This window comes from Bipolaris oryzae (genome assembly GCF_000523455.1).
Source record: "Bipolaris oryzae ATCC 44560 unplaced genomic scaffold scaffold_4, whole genome shotgun sequence".
Classification (NCBI taxonomy): domain Eukaryota; kingdom Fungi; phylum Ascomycota; class Dothideomycetes; order Pleosporales; family Pleosporaceae; genus Bipolaris; species Bipolaris oryzae.
The window spans coordinates 268,895-288,903 of record NW_006911280.1 but is presented as its reverse complement, the minus strand read 5'-3'; the positions used below and the strand labels follow the sequence as shown (position 1 = coordinate 288,903).

Genomic DNA, 20,009 nt, shown 5'->3' with positions numbered 1-20,009 from the left:
ACATGGTATACTACTTCTCGTCAAATACCGTATCCCCGTCGGCCTTTATCTACGTCGGCAAAGACAAAGTCGAAAGTAAGATGCTAGACTACCTCAGTTTCTGACATGGCCACATTACCTTGCTTGTCGCTTGGCTGTTATACAAGAATTTGCATGCTAACCCTGCGATAGATGAAGAGCTGATCAAGTACGGCTGGGACGAAGATGTGTGGTTCCACGTTGACAATCTTTCCTCGGCTCACATCTACGTCCGCCTACCAGAGGGCGAGGACTGGGAAAAGATGAACAAGGAATTATTAATCGACTGCGCGCAGTTGACAAAGGCGAACAGTATTGAAGGCAACAAGAAAGATAACATTACTATTGTGTATACGCCGTGGAGTAACTTGAAGAAGGACGGCAGCATGGCTGTAGGACAGGTTGGATTCAAGGATCAGCGCAAGGTGAGTATTCCGTGATTGTGGAGTTTGCATACTAATTTGGTGGGATAGGTCAAGCGCATACACGTTGAACAGAGAGAAAATGCCATTGTCAACCGCCTAAACAAGACCAAGGTTGAAAAGTTCCCTGATCTGCGCGAAGAGCGAGAGGCGAGGCGTGCCGAGTTGAGGAAGCGGGAGCAGGGTGCAATGCAGGCAAAGGTACTTGAATTTCTTTTTGTTTGGGATTACCTCGGTCATATTCTCACTATCTTTACTTTGACTTGGCTTCGCTTTTCTACCACCGTAATCCCCTGTGCAGCAAAACTAACCTTTTGCAGAGGAAAGAGGAAGCGCGCGTTGCCAAAGAGCGCAAGGAGCTCGCTTGGCGGAGAGACCACGCCTATGACGATGTCATGACTGAGGAGCATCTCGAGGAAAGCAGCAATCAGAACCGCGACGAGAACTTCCTTGACGACTTCATGTGAGGCTCCCTTAATGCTCACGCGATCATGGTTTGGTGCAGATGCGCGGCAGACTGGCGCTTCGCGAGGGCTTCGAGGCAGCGGTACCATTTGTCGCCTCATCTAGGATCGCGAAGGTTCATTGCTGGCAGGCAAAGCCCCATGCTTTCGTTCAACATACAGATGTTGTGATTGAAGACATCGTATGCAGTCGTCTTGATCTCGAGTTCATCGTGGGTTCTGACATGTCAGCCTCACTGTGTTGGGCTCTGGACGAGGCACGGGTACATACAGAGTCTTTGCTTTGTGCCTTGGGTGGCCTCCTTGACTCTGTAGCCACCATACAAACAACAAGTTCTTCACTATCTTGTGCTCCAAGCCGTTTTCTCTTGTGGCATGCTGAAGAAATTCCAGCGTATTGTGCACTTTCTGGGGCGCAAAGTCGTCAGCACTGCCGCGACGGAACGCCAGACGGAGGCGGTCACGCAGCGTGTATCGGGCTGGCTTGGAGAATTGAATAGCCCGCAGACTATGCCGATACAGGTGCCTATACGCGTGTATGACTTGCTGTTGTGACATGGTGGCCGGGCACTACCGACGTCACGCCTCACTTCTGCAAAGCGCCATGGTTGGGCGTCGGAGAAAAGGTGCCACCGGCGCCCCGTAGCCGCCTGCCGCCTGCGTGGCACAAACCTGGTTCGCTCCTCTCTTCCCTCTTCACACCACACCACTCAACGCCCCTGCCTGTGCCTTTTGCATCCACTGGGCTTGTAGATACAAACTCCGCGTCTTGGACCTTTGCGCGCCGCTGTGACTGCCTAGTTTCTTGTATTCATTGCTAATCCCGCAGCATCAGGCTCCGTAGCTGGAAAAAAACCCTAGCCACGGGAGCACCTTACTCTTCCACAGACCGCTGCGTCTCTATGATTTGCCTTGTACACCAGCGTCATGACCAGAGTGTATCATCCACGGCCGCAATATGCGCCACAGCGCAGCGGCACCCTTGAACAGCCGCGAGCCGTCGCCAAAAAGAAGAAGCCGTACAAGATTGTGCTCGAAGCGGTAACGCAGGAAAAGAAGAAACTGCACTCGATCGTCCGTCTGCGATGCGCCATCGATGCACCGACATTTTACTAACGCGAGTGTAGTTGACGTATGCATCCAACGCGCCCACTGGCTTCGGCTTCATTCCCGCTGGACATCCAGAGTTCACGGAATGGTGCAAGGAGCAGTGTCGCCAGCGCAACCTCGATGTACACATTGTTTCGGTAGGCGTCGCAACAAACTCCAGCGGGCCAGGAGTAGCTGACAACCCCTAAAGGCCAAACCCAAGAACAAGATGCATTCCGACCCCGAGAAGTTATCTCATCATGTCCACCGAGTCGGACATCATTTTCCTTTGCAGATTATCGACCTTGCATGCAGCAAGTTCGGCTATACGTATGATGAAAGCCAGGGCCTCCAGAAAGCCAAGGATGGCGACAGGACCAACTGGATTGCCCGGCGCTTCGAGGACTACTCTTCACGGCAAGTTAAACAAGGACGTCCCACGACGGAAAAGGAGACCAAAGGCTACATCCATGGTGCCGTTCGCGAAATGTTTCCCAAGATCCCTGACGATGATTTGCAAGCCATTGTTACCCATGCCTTTGAGGAGGGAACAAACCGGGTAGGTAATGCCAAGGAACTTTCATTGGCTCGTAGAGTGCAGCTTGCTGTTGTCGCCCATATTCGCCATACGTATACAGATTACGACAAGCTGCTCAAAAGCGGCGGTTGGATGGAGGCTCGGTCCAAGGTTGAGAGTGTCTCCCTTGCCAAACTCAAAGAGTGGCGCGACGAAGCCGATGAGCAAAGCAATGAGCTTGAAGAAACCTTCCGTGAGGTCATTGTTCTTGATGATGACGATGAACCAAGCAGCGAACGCCATTCCACGTCTACGCCTGATGAACGTGAGCAGAGCATGGAAATTGTTTCTAGTCGTGCTACTGCGCGCGATTTGCAACCCGAACTTCATGCTAACTACCCTCGTAATGATATGAGAGGTGTACCAAGAAGAACAATTGTTCTTTCGCGATACCCTCCGCCTCCACGATCAGGTCAATTGCCTGCCTCTTCACACCCCCAGCCATTCTCTCAGCTGCCACCTCCACCTATGCACGCAACACTAAACTCTGAATTACGCCTAGGACACCATGGCGAAGCATATCGCTATGGCACACACGATCTGAATGACAAGTAAGGAGTAGTGACATGTTGATTGCCTAGCCCCACTAACCACCACAGACGAGCAAGGCCAGCTGACTCTGGTCCAAGCCAAAGGGCCGAGCCTATTTTGCACGAAATCGACGGGCAATTGTACAAAGTGAGTCTCGAATAGGTCATGTCTCGTGAATGCAACACGATTGTATTTCGTTCTTCATTCTGGAATTTGAGCTGACACCCGTAGCTTCAACCCATCAAGGAGCCACAAGATGATTCAATGATGCGGTACGATCCCCCTCCATCGCGACGCATACAAGGCATGTATTCGCGTCCTGCATCCCCTCGATTTAGTATGCAGGAAAGACCGCCCACAAACACAAGACGCATGCCAGATCACGATCTTGCGCTCCCTTCTGTTGAGCGTGAAACAGTTGATCTGACTTCACCACCACGCCGTAATACAAACGCACATCACCCAGTGCAGGATCACAACATGCTAGACAGACACTATACCCAGGTACAGTCACCAAAGCGTAAAGCGCCGAATAGTTTCGCGGACGAAAGAGACGCCCAAGCAGACCAGCCGAAACGTCCAAGGCCTATGTATCGTGAAGAACCCCGCCCCAGACCCTACCAAGGTGGGCCACCTGAGTTACATTCAAGCCAGCCAATGGGTCCTCTTCACAGTGCTCCACGACCACCGCCTCCAGAGCATGTCGTTGATCTAACAAACAGTCCATATGGTCTCCATACCAATAATGTCAGAGGTCACTATGCACCTCCACGACCCACTGCAGATGTTGATCCTCGTGGATACGTATACGCTCCTCCAGTGACGCATCGACAGCCTCCGCGCGATGTGAGAGAGCCTCATTATCAGGTACCGGCTGGCGCACCTTGTCGTACTTACGTGCCCCATGCCAGGGCGTACGACAACCGCGATCCAGCCCGTGACTATATCTCATTGCGAGATGGGCGCCAGATACCTCGATTCGAGGAAGAGAGTCTGCGATATATGAGAGCCGGAGTTCGATATGGTGCTTAGGATGCTTTGATTTGCAATCGGCATAGTGGGCGGAGTTTTCGGTTTTTCCTACGGACGATACCCCCTGGCTTTTTTTTCTTTGTTATACCTATCAGAGAACATTCGTTTCTCGTGTTTCGCTTGTTGCATGCTAGTCTGCATCTTTGGCGTCTTGTTATCAGTGCATAGCATGGCGGGAGTCCGTTGCATCGAACGGCATCACTGAATGATGTGTTCGTGGCGATGCCGCTGGACGAAGAGGAGGCATCTAGTACAGATCTTGGCCGACAAGGCCAAGGTTCTTCTGGATGGAGGAGTATGACTACACAAGTAGAAACCAAAAGTACCAAGAGGTACCTTGAATACGATAACTTTACATGTCACCTTGATGCTCTATTTCCTATGTCTGGTACCTGCTCCTGTATATGGGGTATGCACTTCCTCCCATCTCAAACCTACTTGTGCATCTGCGCATACTTTTTTATAACCCCGTCCACTACCTTCTTAACCTCAGCCGCATCCAACTTTTCCTTCCTATCCGGTGTATACACCCCATTAACCTCCTGTTCAATATCCGTAAGTTGCGTATACACAAACCCACAGCAATGCCCTCCATCCACTATCCCCACCATCATCTTCTCAATCCGCTTAAGCAAATCCTTGGGATCAGACGCAGTCGTATACCCCCAATCCCTCTTCCTATCTTCCTCTTCCCCAGCACCAGCAGCACCAGCAGCCTCGCGCGCAATATTCACGCCCCCAAACTCCGTACAGATAACCGGTGCACCAGGCGTATGCTGCGACCCTGGATCCCCCAGCGCATGAATGGGCGCCAGAAACGTCGGACGATTGGATTTCTTCTTCAGAATAGCATCGAGCGACGCACACGTCACTGTCAGTTTGTCTGCATCAGCATAGTCATGGAAGGTAGTCAGATCCGTAACTACGTGTTCCCAGCCACAGTTGTCGTTGATGGGACGCGTGGGGTCGAGGACTTTGGTCGCATAGTAGAGACTTCTGATGTGGTCTCGTTGGCGCTTGCTGGTATGTAAATCGGTGTACGCCCACGATTCGTTGACGGGGGTCCACGCGACGACGCAGGGGTGATTGCGATCGCGGAGGACGGCTTCACGCCATTCTTGATCCATGCGGTCGACGTAGGCTTCTGAGAAGGCGTATGCGTTTGCCATTTCCCCCCACACGAGGAAGCCGAGGCGGTCGGCGTAGTAGTGGAATAAGGGGTCTTCGACTTTTTGGTGCTTGCGGCAGCCGTTGAAACCCATTTTTTTGCTGAGGGAGATGTCGAGTTGCAGGGCGGAGGGGGAAGGGGGGGTCATGAAGGTGGAGGGCCAGTAGCCTTGGTCAAGGAAAAGGGCTTGGAAGTAGGGGCGATTATTGAGGCGGAAGGTTGAGTTGGACCAGTGGAGGGAGCGCATGCCGGTTGTTGTGTGGATGGTGTCGATGGGGGTGGCGTCTGAAGAGCGGTAGAGGCGGATGATTAGGTCGTAGAGGGTTGGGTGGTCGGGGGACCATAAGGCGAGGTTGTTGAGCCAGGCTTTGGGGTCGGAGAGTGGAGCAGCGGATATGAGGGTTTGTGGTAGCTGTGATATCTGAGTGTCGTTCAAACGCATATTCGTCTTCAAAGTGACTGTGTCTGCGTCGTGGGGTAGGGCAGTCTTTTCAGTCTTGCTGATGAGAACACCACCTAAACTGGCTTCGAGCTCCACGCTGTAGTCGTGGCCTGCTAGTCTTCCAAGAACCTTGATGTTGGCTTCCAAATTTCCTCCTTCGATATCGTTGCTCTTCAGTAGTGTGCCTGCACTCGCATCTCCTAGTCTGACAGCGGGAACTGATTCCAGCCACACGTTTTGCCAGATGCCTCCGCTAGGCGTGTAGAAGATACTTTCAGGCTGTGCCTTCCAGTACTGCTTTCCGCGGGGCTGGGTCAAATCGTGAGCAGAATCGAAAACTCGCACCGTCAGCCTCTGCGTCTTCCCCTGTGCAAAAGCATCCGTGATGTCAACATCGAATGGTACGTGTCCACCACGATGACCACCGAAAAAGCTACCATTGACCCAAATCTTGGCCTCATAATCGACAGCACCGAATCTGAGGATAACACGGTCTCCAGCAGTCTTGCCCTGTTCAGATCTCGGATCCTCAATCATCCTTTCATACCACAGCACCTCGTGCACGCCCTTTTCATTGATGCCCGAAGCAGGACATTGGAATACAAACGGGACTTGGATATCTCTTTTCTCATGCACAGTATGCTCGTTTTTAAATTTGTTGCCTTGCAGCAGCTCCTGAGTACCAGCAGCGATCTTGGCCGTGATACTGTGCGCCTCGGTGTTCTCGGCACTATTGGTGTTGGTGGGGTTCACGGTGATCTTGTCCGGTAGTTGGGTCAAGTGCCATCCCTGGCTGAGACCAACGTCGTTATCATCGAAGAGGAATGACCATGGACCGTTTAGGGATTGCCATGATAGGTCCTCGCGGAGGAAGTCTGGGCGAGGGTATGTTGGTGGGGGTGCTGGAGGCATACTTGTGTTGTGAGTATGAGTGTGGATGGAATTAAGATGAAGTGTTATCTTCAATTGAGATCACTGTATATGTAAAAGTTAGCATGCACGTGAGATTTGACGCAGTAAGGTGGAGGTGTGGGGGGGATACACTGGGCCCAACACGTAAGTACCACGCTCGTTTGGGACTAGGGCGAGTTGGAGTACCTCTTCCCCGCTCGCAACCTCCTATCCACCTGAGCTTCTCGTGCTCGAAAGAACACGATATTGCATATTGCGAAATTTGGCATATCGAATTGCTTAAAATTGGTTAGACATGACATCATGACAAGTAACCGACAGTGCTGTGGATGTTAGTGTAGAATCCCCCACTTTGAAGGTATTTATGGTAGCTGTTCCAGACATAATAGAGTCGTCGAGACGTTTCAATCCTCTAGACAATTTGTGATGATCATAAGTGCGCTACTCATAGAACCTAAACTATCATATGAAAAATGTACGTGGTATCACATTACATACGACGAGTTGTTACTTCATAGCGTACTGAATATTTGTCCAAATTTGTTTAAATATTTCTTTCCTGATTTTAATCAAGAGGCCAGTACTCGTGTATTCCCTTTTGGTTTTTCCACCGCATGAAGTAACAGCAGAAAGGAAAAAACAGTGTATTCACTGCCCCCCACGCGATTAGAATGCCAAAGTCCAGACCAAGACGCGAGTGTAGGTCGAACAGAATCGAGCGACTTCCTTCGACAACTGTCGCACATGTTAGCTTCAACAAATCGCCATATCAAGAGAACAAATGAGAACAATCGGGACTTACTGGAATGCAATGGCCATGCATATCCCCACCTATAAAATGCCGGCGCAATCTCAATGTCGTAGAACGAAGTAGAAACATTCGTGATGACCCAGAAGATCAAAAACAGTCCCATCCACGGCATACCCACAACCATAGCAACATTCTCACACGCCAGACCCAGCGCAATCATACCAAGAAAGTTTAGCATCCAGTACACGACAAAAGTTGCATGTCCAAAAGCCACTGGATTGCCCTCGCTCTCAATGGTAGCCTGAGTATGACTAGTTATCGAGTTGGTGTGAAAAAAGTTGATTTGAAAAGCCATACTGACGAAAGAGTAGGCAAGAGAGAGCATGAAGTACGCCGAGATGGTAGCGCACCAGCGCCAGATGATCAATTGGGGGAATTTCAGCGGTGGGTGGTTGGTAGGCGTGACGTATTGCATATGGATGGGCATGTAGAAGGAGAAGCTGAAGAAGGATATGATTATGAGATCTGCCGATCCATATTAGCATTGCAATGTCAAGAAAAGGGGAGGAGCGTGTGTGGGAGCGTAGGATACTTACAAATGAGACCGATAGAAACAGCAGGAATACTCGTATAAGGGAAGAACGGCCTGAGATTGAATTCAGAAAATCCAATCGCGGGATTGATTGCTTGTGGCACGCTTTGCATGTTCGATAGAATAGATGGGTCACTGGCATTCTGAAGTACCATCTGCGCCCACTGTCTACCGACCATGCTCTGCGCTTCCGTTGTGAAAGCGCTGATGAGTGGCAGCATGAAATCGTACCAGTTCGTGTCATCTCTCGAGTCCTGGTAGATCAATTGGCAGGCTCCAAGAGGTTCATAAGATGAGTTTCCGTTTGCAATGGCAGAGTACAGCAGAGCACTGGCATTCGGGTTGATGACAATGGCGGCCCAGGCATCCCATTCATACACTGCTTCCCGTACACGCATAGGATCGTTATTGAAATCTGAGCCTGGTCGTGTTCCCCATCCTAGTGTTGGTTGGCCGCTGCTCAATTGTTGTTGGACGAGTTGTGTAATGGTTGGTCCGACAAATGGCGCATTCCCAGTATTGTCGTATGGTGCGGCACCATCCATGTCTACGACATAGACCAACAAATGATCGAGTCTTTGCTCGACTTGGAAAAAGACGCCCCAGTATATCGATAACACAGCGAGGATGAATGCCATGAGAAACGCAGTCGTAATGATCCATTTTGCAAATGCGCGGTTACGGACTTGTCGAAGATCTGGGTGCCAGAAGCCTACCGGTTCTTTGTTAGGCTCTTGGGACTTCTTTTCATTTCCTTTCCCATGCTCCGCTTCAGTAGGTGAGGCTTTCCCGCGCCTGGTTTCTGGATGACCGTTTGTGCCCTCTTCCGCGTTGATTTGCGCCGGGGAGCGGAATGCGCGTGGTAATCGCATCGATGGAATAGTAAAGAATCGACAACGAAGGCAATCAACCAACACTGATATTAGATCTTTTTGCGCAATAGAAGATTGCAGACTGCCAAGAAACAAAGAAGCTTGTTGTCACTTGGAAAATGCGTGGCGATGGGCTGCTGCTTTTATTATGGGTACTCGTCCGAGGAATCGGTTCTCAATACCATAAAATCTATGACGTACGTAGAAGCAGAATTCGTTTCAATGTTCATGACGTTCTGTATCTACCAGATCCTAGCTCAATGCTTAGCTCCGCAAATAACGAAATTGAGGTCTAGCTCTGCGCCACTAGTGCTCTTAAATGAACAGACTAAGATGATTACCAACCGCGTCTACCAGACATACGTAGTGGCAGTAATTCCTAACACTTATACTTGCCAACTATCACAGCATTTGATAATACAACCATTCTTGTCCTATTTCCCTTTCTGTCTCGTGTCTGAAAGATTGATTGGTATATTCTAACTAGGGTTTGATACTCCTGAGAGTGTGGGCATAGGGACTCTCCTTCCATCATGCAATCTTTGCATCATTCGTTCATCATTCATCAAGTCGCTCAAGACATGCCTGTCGAGCCTGACATCGTCAATTTGGTGGTCTTGGATATCCTCTCCCACAATTTCGCATGACAAAGGAAAAACAAAAGGGTATTGTGCTCATTAAAGGGATATAGGGTATATCGCGAAGCAAAACGCCGCGCCTTTCAGTTTGTCGTTCATCATCCATGATTACTTCCTCATTCTCTCCAATCTAGTCGAAGTAATCTTCGTTATTGCTAACATTGAGTAGTGTTTGTGTTCATGTCGTATCTGTTTCGTGTGTATGTTCGTATCATATTTGTCGTTCAAAGATCAGGGTCTTCCTCTGTTAAAGTATCTGGTCCCGAGAGGCACTCGCTCAACTGCATCATCCTGTTCCTGCAGTGGATGATAAAGATGGCGATGGCAAGTGAGTTCCAGACGTCGTATCCCTCCTTGTTGAAGTCAAACATAGCGATCAGTCGAAGTTGGGGCTGATCCCTATTGCTGTTGCCGGGAGCATAGCTGACGAATGCCATGACGGAATGCGATGCTGTGATTCCGTAGAGTGTGGGCACTTCCGGTACAACAGAGTCTCCGCGTTGCTCAGCCTCGCCGATTTTCAAAGCGTCGTACCATAGGTCGTGCAGGCGGCCAAGCTTCTCGAGCATTTTCTCCTCACCTACACTTGGATGTACGTGTCGAGAGAAAGTGACAGTCTGGAACAGCGGAAGTTGAGACCAAAGATGGTCAACTTTACCGTCTTTCATTGCCCACTTGGTGAATGCTTTCACTGCCTTACCGATCTGAAATGCTGGGGTCCGCTTTGCTCGCGTGTGCCAGGCATCTCGTACGAAACCTCCAAGATCGAAGAGCTTGTTAAGAGCATGTTGTGCTTTATGGTATTAGTAAAGGGGGTCGCGACTATCAGAAAGTTGAGTACCTACCGCCGTATTCCGTGCCGAAGGCAGGTTTAATAAAGGCCTTGTCAAGATTTTCAGTAAAAAGGTCTTCGGGCAGAGTTTCGAAATCGTTGATCCACCCAATGGGGAGGAGAGGCTCGAAACCGCGCATCCCTAGCTTCTGAAAAAGAAACACAGCGTCCTCAGACCAGCCAGAATCACGTAATTCCTGGCCCTGCTGATCTCTTCTCCTTCGCTCCTCTTCAGCATTGATGTTCTTTTGCTGGTCCATATATGTTCCGTCATCCACCACCATGGTCTCCTCGTTCGCATCCCACTCGTCCAGTGAGGAGCCCTCCGCCCTCTGACCGGGTGTAATGGGCGACAAAGGCAACAGCGTATCACCTTCTAGGTCATCGGAGAGCATGGCCGAAGCGGGCGGAGAGGGAGGCAAAAGTGTCGCATCGATGTCGCATTGAGGACTTGGTGAGCGTGGATCTCGAGTCTTGACTGGCGCATCCGAGCTTTCCTCCGTGATCACGGGTTTGGCAGCCGCTTGATGAGCATCTGTGGTCCGAGTAGGTACCGCGGGTTTCTTGAAAGCGTAGGGTTTGTCTCGCCGTTGCTGGGTCTTACGAGGGCTCATATAACTCCAGATGCGGTCAGACACCCCACGAAGGAAGGCCATGACGATAGATGGAGACTATTTTCGACGCGCACGAGCGTGTTTTCGCAAAGAGGTGCTCGGACTAGAACGAAAATCTGGGTTGAGCGGGGGTCGAGGTGTTCAATTGTTTTCGTAAGGGCGTGTTGCGGTGAAGGCGATGGTGATGGTGAAGCGGACAGGTGCACCTTTAAGGCAAGACCCAAACTATGCCTTTGTTCCCTTTTTTCTTGTAGGTGACCTTTCACTACGACTTGTCAAAGACACCGAAAGCGAGGACGAAGAGTCATTGTGAAAAGAGGGCTGGGGGGCTTATGTCCTGCATAATGCAGGAACAAGGACTCGCTGCCACGCTGTCACATGCGGGCTAAGCCGCGATAGGCTAGCCTTTGTTTTAGCATGCAGGTGCGGTGAGGATCTTATCAGATGAACTTTTAACCCCACCAAATCTTTAGACCCCACCAAAAAAGAGTTGAGCCGCGTCTAGAGGCGATCCTCTGTTCTTGTCTTCTGTCACTCAACACCCTATTATCCAACCAACAACATGGCTGTTACCGAACAAGACACACAGGTTGTAGCCCTGCGCAAGATCCTCACATCGGAATCGGAGCCCCTCGCCCGACGATTCCGTGCTCTCTTCTCTTTGAAGTACCTAGCAGGCCTGAATCCGCCCACCGAACAAACAGTCCCCGCAATCGAAGCCATTGGCGCCGCTTTCTCTTCACCGTCTGCTCTTCTGAAGCATGAGCTCGCCTACTGCCTGGGTCAATCTGGCCATGATGCTGCTATTGCACCGCTAAGGGCTGTCTTGCAAGACAAGGAGGAAGACTCTATGTGCAGGCACGAGGCTGCGGAGGCACTAGGTGCATTAAGCGACAAGGGGAGTTTGGATCTACTGAAGCAGTTGAGAGATGACGTTCAAGAGGTCGACGTTGTGCGCGAAACGTGCGATATTGCTGTCGATCGCATCGAATGGGATCATGGGCTACAGAAGGGACAAGAGAAGCTCAAGAAGAGGTATGTGCGCAAGGAGTTTCAGGGTATGTTGTATATGCTAAGCATTGTACAGTGATTTCACATCAATCGACCCTGCGCCGCCGCTACCACAGGGCACTGAGAAGCCATCGATACCAGAACTTGAAAAGACACTACTTGATACATCCTTGCCCCTGTTCCAGCGGTACCGGGCCATGTTCGCGCTACGCGATCTTTCCTCGCCACCCGATCTCCCAACTGCTGTCCCGGCTGTAAAAGCGCTCGCCCGCGGTTTCAGCGATCCGTCCGCTCTCTTCCGCCATGAAATCGCATTCGTTTTCGGACAGCTCTCACATCCTGCGTCGATTCCCAGTCTGACAGAGGCACTGAGTAACACAAACGAGGCTAGTATGGTCCGCCATGAAGCTGCGGAGGCGCTGGGCAGTTTGGGTGACGAGGAAGGCGTTGAGGAAACTTTGCGCAAATTCTTGAATGATCCAGAACAGGTTGTACGAGACAGTGTTATTGTTGCGCTCGATATGGCAGAGTTCGAGAAGAATGGGGAGATGGAGTACGCCATTGTGCCACAGGTTGCTGCGGCTTAGAAGTGGCAGCACGTTGCATAAGCATGGCGTTTGGGTTACATAAAGTTCAACGAGGCCATTGTACTTGTACAGCCCAATTCAGTTGTTCGTGTTCCACCTGTAAGATAACTATCAGTACGATTTTGAATTTGAAAACGATTGCGCAGACGTACTTGTGACCGCAATCACACTCGTAAAAGACAGTGGTACCCTCATCTGCACTTCGCAGTTGTTGGGTGTAGTATCGCACTTGCTCTCTTCCACATTTTTCGCATGGGTGGTTGATTATACTGGTGGTTTGTACGTCTTCCTCCGAAATGGTCTGCACCTCGGATCTCTTCGCGCGCAGGGAAGAAGGAAAAGCGGTAGGCTTGGAGACAGTAACAACAGTCTTTGACGACGTATCCTTATTATGCGCACCACAGACACCGCATGTCAGGACTATGTTCTGTTGTTGCTTCCCCACAGAACCGTCCAACAAGTTACCGCAATCTGTGCAAAAGACAAGAGATCCTATATATGTTGTCAGTAAACACCTCATATCGTGCATACATGTGGAGCATTACTAACCAATAGCTGACATGGTGGGCAGTGTACCGTCGTGAAGATGATGATGATGATGTGGAGATGGAAAAAAGTTACGGGGAATCGCGACTTCCGCGGCTGCGCCAAGCTAGTCTGAAAGGGGTAGGCGGTCAGAACGCGTCCGACTGTCAGGACGATTCGATCATAGGTACTTTCACCCCGGAGCCGCCACAGCGTAGCAGACAACAGAGCGTATCGCTCGCGTGAAGGATCAGAGGAGGGCAAAAGGATCGCATCATCAGACGATGCACGCCGAGACTTTGCAATAGCGATTGTTCGACTTCGCCCCCAGAACGTACACTGTCGGCGCCTACTCTACGGTTGTTTGCTCCTCCGACTCCTCAGCCCATCAAGCGCGACCGCAATGAATGGAGATTGGCACAACATCAACGGCGGGGGACTCCCATTCCGGAGACCCCCTCCAACTGTTGACGATGCTCTCCCATATTCGCCCTTTACCTCGATTATCCCATTCTCACCGGGTGAGTCGCTCTCCCTCACCTGCCCATCTTAGATGCGCCAGGCTCTCTCATTCTTTACGGCAGAAAACTGATGGACATATAGATATAATACCTTTTCCTACGGCCGAGCCTCCAACTCCACCCACAACCTTGACTCCAGATCAACAAAAGGCCGCAAAGAAAGCCGTGGGCATCTTGAACGACGAAATCGAGGGCCAGTCTACTGCGCAACACCTACACGATACCTTGAAGCAGCTCCGCAATCTTCTCCATCGGGACAAACTACCAGAGTAGTGAGTGTGCTCTGGATTTTGACTGAGAAGCAGTCCCTAACGGTCATAGCCACTTCAAGCCCATGCCGCAATTAGCGACGCCTCCTCCAGACAGTCCTGTCAAAGGCACAAATGGAGAGTCTTCGGGGTACACGCCTGCGCTTAGCCCATTTGCGCGCATGCTGTTGAAACAGACGGATATCACGTTTACAAGTAGGTCTCTGTGTCACTCGATTATACTCCTACTGACATGGCTAGCACCGAGTGTCGGGGCATCCGAACGACCTCGCAAAGAGCGCTCCCCTCCCAGACAACCCGCTGCTCCGCAACCAGTTCGTGTGGCGCCACAAATCGCTTCCACTCCCAATGGCAGTGCCCATGCTCGAAACGCAGATCTCCCGTACCCGTCCAGCGCTCTTTCATCCGCTCCAAGTAGCACGCCTGTTCGGCCTCCAGGACCGGCTGTGATTATAAAGCCAAAATCTGTTTCGCGAGAAGAGTTCAGATACATTGATAGCATCAATACATCGGAAAATTTGTCGCAAAAGCAGGAAGACAAAAGAGCAGAGGGTGGGGCTGCTGTTCTAAGACCTCATGAACGAGAGATCGCGGACGGGAAGATTGATCTGCTAGAGACACTCGTTACAAACCTAACAGAGGACAAGGACGACCTCGATGGGTCGCAGCATTTCAGAAAGATAATAACCCCTGATGGCGAATTCAACGTACTCAAATCGCGGTCAATGGACAACCTCTCAGAAAAGATGTCAGGTGTAGTCAGTCTAGGACGCTTTGATGCACTCCCTGTAGAACTGGTCATGCAGATACAATCGCTCCTTCATCCTACTGTTCTGTCAACAACCAAGAACGGGCTTTTTTCACGGGATGAGGCTACTTTGGAGCTTACTGAGAGCATCACAACTGCCAAATTTGCGTTGAAATCTTCGAAGCTTCTACTGGAGACTATGATTGAAGGGCGCGACGACTACCGCATGCGACGAGAAGAAATCGTCGATACCATCATCGATCTCATAAAGCTAGTCAAAGACGCATGTATCATTCCCATCGTCCAATCGCGGCGATCGGGCGAGTCTCAAGATCTTTTCAACGCTGCCTCGGCTTACAGACAAGACCTACAAGCAGTATTGCGCCTATCCGGAGCTGTGCTTACTCGGTTTGCAACAGTCATAGGCAAATACAATTTGTCTGACCGAGCTCTCAACACCCTGGAATACCTGACACTTGAACTTCTAGTGGAGCAAAATAGCGAAAGTGAAAAAGACTCTGTTTTCACCATTAGGAAGTTTGAACACTTTCGCCAGAAGGCGATGGATGTTCTGGCTCAGATCTTTGCGAGATATCCAGATCAACGGACGTCAATCCTCAGCGGAATTTTCAGCAATTTGGAAAAGCTTCCTGATAAGAAGGCAAGCGCCAGGCAATTTGTATCTGCTCGAGAAATGCCTATCATGACGATTTCCGCGCTGTTCATGCGTTTCGTTCAGGTTGTTGCGACAAACCCTGGTCCTCGTACTACATCATCGACCGACAGCGAGATCAAGGACGTGATAGTTGAGGATGATGTCAGCGACTACGAGCCAGGCACTTCTACAAAGATAGTGAAGAAGGTGAACAAGGGTAGAGGTACCCCAACGTTCATTGCGCAGAATCTAACTACAACGGCTACCAACACCGCCTCCTTCATTGTAACTCAACTCTGCGAGCGTGCGTCAAACACTTCGAAGTCTGGCGACAAGCCATTCCGCAATCTTCTGGATCTCTTCATCGATGATTTCTGCAACGTTCTCGGGTCTCCTCAATGGCCAGCTGCTGTAATGCTTCTACAGGTTCTTTTGGTACGAATGAGAACGATACTCCAGGATGACCAAGCAAATAAGCACTCTGTAGTCGACAAAGATATGGCTCTTACGACAATGGCGAGGATAGGCTGTGGTGTGATTGACTTCAAAGACCAGCTGAAGAAGCTGAAACAAAGGCTAGATGTTTCGCAATCGGACTTGTCGTCGAACCTAGATCGACTCGTGAATGACGCCATGAGTGAGGATCAAAAGGAACGCGTTAATGACGTGGATCTACTTGCCTTTGACGGTCCTTACCGCATGGTCATTGAATCTTTGGTTGAATATCTGGACCTTCGACCATCCCAGGAAGACCCTCACCTTCAAGCAACAACTGGCTGTTATGTTAGTTCCTGGCTCACGGCTGTCACAAAGGCATTCCCTGAACCAAACCAAGAAAGCCGCCCAGAGCCTATCCAAATAGTTCAGCAATGCTTAGAGAGTATGATCGTCGACCCCAAATGGCTGGCTCGGAAATAGTAAGTGGCACGATTCATGAAGTCACTCCGTAACTAACCTTGAATGATAGCAAATTTCAACCGGTATCAGACGATCAAAGCAAACTGGCTGCTGGTATAATCACGCTCCAAAGTCAAGTGTGCAGATACCTCTCGCAGATCGTCAACTTTATGCAACTCTACGCTCAAGACAAAATTTCACCTAAGCTTCGATCACGAGGAACTACGGCATTGCAGCAACTTCTAGACAAAGACCCCAAGGTTATTTCTGAGGGCCATGTCATCAACATGATCTCCTCGCTCAGGGACAGCTCACCCATGGTTCGTGAAGCGACATTATCATTACTGTCTAATTGCTTGGCCAAGGAGCCCTCTCTTGAACGCCATGTCCTGCCACAGATATTGGATATGACGACCGATCCTTCGAATGGACCGAAGAAGAAGGCAATCAAGCTTCTCAAAGAGATTTACCTCCGTTCCAACTCAAAACAGGTTCGACTGAAGATTGCTGCTCCGTTACTTCTTCCTTCGCAAGATGATGAGAGCACAATTGCGGAACTGGGTCGGAACGTACTTGAAGAGATCTGGTTGACCACTGCTAGCTCGGGTACGAAAACTGATGATAGTCAGCACCGTCTGAACCGTGAGCAGAGAGCAGCATTCATGGTGGACCTCCTGGAATCTGTAGGCCAAAGCACAGTGCACTTGGAGGCTTTCGAAAAGTTCTTCATTCATTGTGTATCACCTGAATCTAAAGCACCTGCTGCAAACCTGCGCATATGTGGAGAGCTTGTCGCAGATTTAGTCGATGAAGTCATTGATCCAGGAAATGGAACAGACAACAAGTCCCAGACGCGTGTCATGAACACCCTGAGTGTCTTCGCAAGGATCAAGCCTACGCTATTCTCAGTTGACTACCTCCGGCATCTGAAACTTTACATCAAGACGATTGTTAATACAGACGACGTCGCCCTTGTACGGCCAACGGTTGTGGTTTTCCGTCATGTCCTGCCAACGCTTCCTTCACTTCAACATGCTTTTGCGGAAGAGATTCGGGGAAGTCTGATGCGTAACGTCCCGAAGCTAGCGAAATTCGCATCCTTGGGTTGGCCTACAAGTCGCGAGACTCTTCTCGACGTCGTCCATTGTTTGTGGGCAATCAGTGGGATTTCCAGCATAGGTGCCGAAAAGATCTTCGTTACCACCTGCTCTGTGATCAGCCAACTCCGCCCGTTATTGTCATCGGCCAATGTATTGGCATCAGCTAAGGAGTCGGCAGTGGAAAAGGAGAAAGAGGATGCCACCAAGTTGAAAGAGAAGATACTTTCATATCTAATCTTGCTGGGTGCTTTTGGCCAAGTTTGCAGTCTTGATCAACATGCCGAACCTTTCGTGGCTAAGCTCCGCGCTACCATCAGCAAGAACGAGGCCCTCAAGAAGCAGATGGAACCATCCCTGAATCAAAAGTCGCCACCTCCGCCGTCGCTCCTCCTGCTGGATACTGTTCGGCCCTTCACTATGCAGGCTTGGGAGCTAGACATTCGCGAGCAAGCATTGCAAAGTATGGGTGGCATTTGCCAGCAGTCACCGGAGCATTTTATGCGCTCTGAAGTGGAGAAGGTGGTGAAACTCGTCTTCATCAACGAGGACAATCACTCCCTGAGGCATGTCGCGCTCTCTTTCTTCAGACAGTTTTTTACTGTTGCCGAACGGCGTTCCGAAACAGGCGCACAAATCGCCATTGGCAAAGGAGCTGTGAATGGCTCAGCTCGATTGGAAACTTCGTTCGCGGCCACTGGAAATGACCAAGCAACTCTACATCTAGCCCAGAGATTTTTAGAGGACTTTGTGAAAGCTGCTTTACAAAACAAGAACGAGCTCGCTGTAATCGCCACAGACATCATTGCGAGTATCAGTCGCCAAGGACTTGTTCATCCGAAGGAGTGTGGTGCCGCACTTGTGGCCTTGGCTACTTCACCGAACAAAAGCTTGGCCCAGGTGGCAGGCGACGAACACAGGCGTATTCATGAGAAGCAAGAGTCGTATCTGGAGAAAGAATACATGCAGGCCATACACATGGCCTTCAGATATCAACTGGATTTGTTCAACGATCCACGAGGAATGGTCGAAGCTACCCATACTCCGAAGCTTGCCAAGCTTTTCGAGGCGCTGAAGACTGGCAAGAAGGCAAGCCTGAAGAAGTTCATCGCCAACTTCTGCAAGCAAATTGACTTTGACCTCTCCAAACTGGATGCTAGTGGTCCTGTGCCAGAGGCTATCCTATACGCTCGTTTCTGTCTGGAGAACCTGGCCTTGCTGGACTTTCCGCACCAAGAGGAACTAGCAGTGTTCCTCAACGCAGTCGAAGCGATGGTACTGAACACAACCGGACCTGCAGTGGGAGTCGTCATCGCAGAAGAACTTCCAAAACAATACATTCAGGTGGAACAGCCACAGCCAATGGACCCGTTTCAGCAACATATGCTGGCTGCTGGACCTATGAATGGAATGTTACCATCGCAACCGCTACCACCAGTGATTCAAACTGTGCCTCAGCTCGCACCACCAAATATCGACGACGGCCGCCTTCGCCAAATCGCAACGGCCTGTACAATTCTCCAGATGGTATGGGAGACTCGCAGTTTCATTCGGCGATGGTATGGCATCAAACACAACGGACCTATTCCTCAAAAGGAATTTGCCAAACCTGCGACTCGCAACCACCTGGCTACTACCAGTAAAGACTTGTGGGAACGCCTATCTGGCGTCATGAGTGCCCTGGACACCCGCGAAAGCATGGTGAAGCAATGCTACGATTTTGCAGATTTATTGGACATTGATCGGGAAACTTTCATCGACGCAGACGGTGATGATAATCTGGATGCGGGATATGAGACACCCAATGATGACGGCGAGAGCAGCATACCATTCCCAACCAGTGGTCGTGGTAGAAAGCGGAAGAGCAACGTTAGCTTGGGTGGCAGTACGCCGAAAAAGTCCAAGGTCAGGCCGACAGGCTCGAAGAAGAAGAGGACCTCGCGCACGCCGGATGGTGAAGATGATTCAGACTAGGTGCCATGATCAGTTCAGCCATGATTGAAGGAGGGAGCACGAATATCTGGCACGATTAGTCATATTATGAATGAGCATTCACATACGCGATACATCAGCATCAAGCTTGCCTGGATTGACGGAGCGACTATTTACTTTTGCATCTTTTAAACAGCATTTTATCGGCGTTGAAAAAAAGGCACGTATAGCATCGATACCCTTAGCGTGCGGATCTTAGTATGCGGATTTATGTACACGGCGCGCCAGCGTTTTCATCGTAGCAAAAACCTGGGTTTCCATGAAAAATGGCGGTTTCGGACCTCAAAAGCTACAGACATGCGAAAGTAGGTTTCGGCATGTCGATATTTAGTAGTTGGAATCTAGCATATCCAGCATAGCCTAGGGTCTCTCACAGGATAACTCACGCGTGAATGGAGTAGTGACAGAGCCAACTTGAACAACTAATACTACTATTATCTACAAACCTCAAACCCAGCGAAACGAACACTTACCTTTCTTCAACTCTCCTTCCTCAAAAAGAAGAAGAAGAGACTAAACGTCCAAATAAGCTTCCGCCCACACACCCTCTTTAACAAAAGAGCAAAAAAAGACTCAATGCCCAAAACGCACAAACGCACAACCTCCCCAGAAAGCGCTGCATCTCCGTGCTTGCAGTACCCTCCACCTGCACTGCACTGTACATCTCCCCTTTTTTTTCGCCTCTACCCGCTTTTTCTGTTTTTTTCTCTCCGGTCTTATCTATCTATCTATCTACGTGTGTGTGTGCTACCA

General features: G+C 50.2%; 9 protein-coding genes across 9 annotated transcripts; 4 read left to right on the top strand and 5 right to left on the bottom strand.

Annotated features, from left to right (window-relative positions):
• Nucleotides 1–2: 2 nt before the first annotated feature.
• Nucleotides 3–907, top strand: COCMIDRAFT_21952 (uncharacterized protein; the record flags this gene model as incomplete). The annotated part of the gene is made up of 4 exons (XM_007684645.1): nucleotides 3–75; nucleotides 172–443; nucleotides 492–641; nucleotides 761–907. The coding sequence occupies 4 exons, from the start codon at nucleotides 3–5 to the stop codon at nucleotides 905–907; spliced, it is 642 nt and encodes a 213-aa protein (XP_007682835.1).
• Nucleotides 908–1,002: 95 nt separating this feature from the next.
• COCMIDRAFT_81505 (uncharacterized protein) lies at nucleotides 1,003–1,462 on the bottom strand (the record flags this gene model as incomplete). Its single annotated transcript, XM_007684741.1, has 2 exons — nucleotides 1,003–1,123; nucleotides 1,176–1,462. 2 exons carry the CDS (start codon nucleotides 1,460–1,462, stop codon nucleotides 1,003–1,005), a joined length of 408 nt encoding a protein of 135 aa, XP_007682931.1.
• Nucleotides 1,463–1,831: 369 nt separating this feature from the next.
• On the top strand, nucleotides 1,832–4,133 carry COCMIDRAFT_81348 (uncharacterized protein; the record flags this gene model as incomplete). The annotated part of the gene is made up of 5 exons (XM_007684740.1): nucleotides 1,832–1,978; nucleotides 2,032–2,151; nucleotides 2,205–3,121; nucleotides 3,170–3,248; nucleotides 3,333–4,133. 5 exons carry the CDS (start codon nucleotides 1,832–1,834, stop codon nucleotides 4,131–4,133), a joined length of 2,064 nt encoding a protein of 687 aa, XP_007682930.1.
• Nucleotides 4,134–4,567: 434 nt separating this feature from the next.
• Nucleotides 4,568–6,655, bottom strand: COCMIDRAFT_21950 (glycoside hydrolase family 2 protein; the record flags this gene model as incomplete). The annotated part of the gene is made up of 1 exon (XM_007684644.1): nucleotides 4,568–6,655. The coding sequence occupies one exon, from the start codon at nucleotides 6,653–6,655 to the stop codon at nucleotides 4,568–4,570; it is 2,088 nt and encodes a 695-aa protein (XP_007682834.1).
• Nucleotides 6,656–7,220: 565 nt separating this feature from the next.
• On the bottom strand, nucleotides 7,221–8,870 carry COCMIDRAFT_32159 (uncharacterized protein; the record flags this gene model as incomplete). Its single annotated transcript, XM_007684672.1, has 3 exons — nucleotides 7,221–7,390; nucleotides 7,458–7,931; nucleotides 8,003–8,870. 3 exons carry the CDS (start codon nucleotides 8,868–8,870, stop codon nucleotides 7,221–7,223), a joined length of 1,512 nt encoding a protein of 503 aa, XP_007682862.1.
• Nucleotides 8,871–9,732: 862 nt separating this feature from the next.
• On the bottom strand, nucleotides 9,733–10,996 carry COCMIDRAFT_21948 (uncharacterized protein; the record flags this gene model as incomplete). Its single annotated transcript, XM_007684643.1, has 2 exons — nucleotides 9,733–10,301; nucleotides 10,354–10,996. The coding sequence occupies 2 exons, from the start codon at nucleotides 10,994–10,996 to the stop codon at nucleotides 9,733–9,735; spliced, it is 1,212 nt and encodes a 403-aa protein (XP_007682833.1).
• Nucleotides 10,997–11,516: 520 nt separating this feature from the next.
• Nucleotides 11,517–12,552, top strand: COCMIDRAFT_32157 (uncharacterized protein; the record flags this gene model as incomplete). The annotated part of the gene is made up of 2 exons (XM_007684671.1): nucleotides 11,517–11,989; nucleotides 12,042–12,552. 2 exons carry the CDS (start codon nucleotides 11,517–11,519, stop codon nucleotides 12,550–12,552), a joined length of 984 nt encoding a protein of 327 aa, XP_007682861.1.
• Nucleotides 12,553–12,630: 78 nt separating this feature from the next.
• COCMIDRAFT_788 (uncharacterized protein) lies at nucleotides 12,631–13,114 on the bottom strand (the record flags this gene model as incomplete). Its single annotated transcript, XM_007684620.1, has 3 exons — nucleotides 12,631–12,649; nucleotides 12,705–13,044; nucleotides 13,102–13,114. The coding sequence occupies 3 exons, from the start codon at nucleotides 13,112–13,114 to the stop codon at nucleotides 12,631–12,633; spliced, it is 372 nt and encodes a 123-aa protein (XP_007682810.1).
• Nucleotides 13,115–13,480: 366 nt separating this feature from the next.
• Nucleotides 13,481–19,238, top strand: COCMIDRAFT_81596 (uncharacterized protein; the record flags this gene model as incomplete). The annotated part of the gene is made up of 5 exons (XM_007684739.1): nucleotides 13,481–13,598; nucleotides 13,681–13,870; nucleotides 13,920–14,062; nucleotides 14,108–16,187; nucleotides 16,238–19,238. The coding sequence occupies 5 exons, from the start codon at nucleotides 13,481–13,483 to the stop codon at nucleotides 19,236–19,238; spliced, it is 5,532 nt and encodes a 1,843-aa protein (XP_007682929.1).
• Between the last annotated feature and the right edge of the window lie 771 nt (nucleotides 19,239–20,009).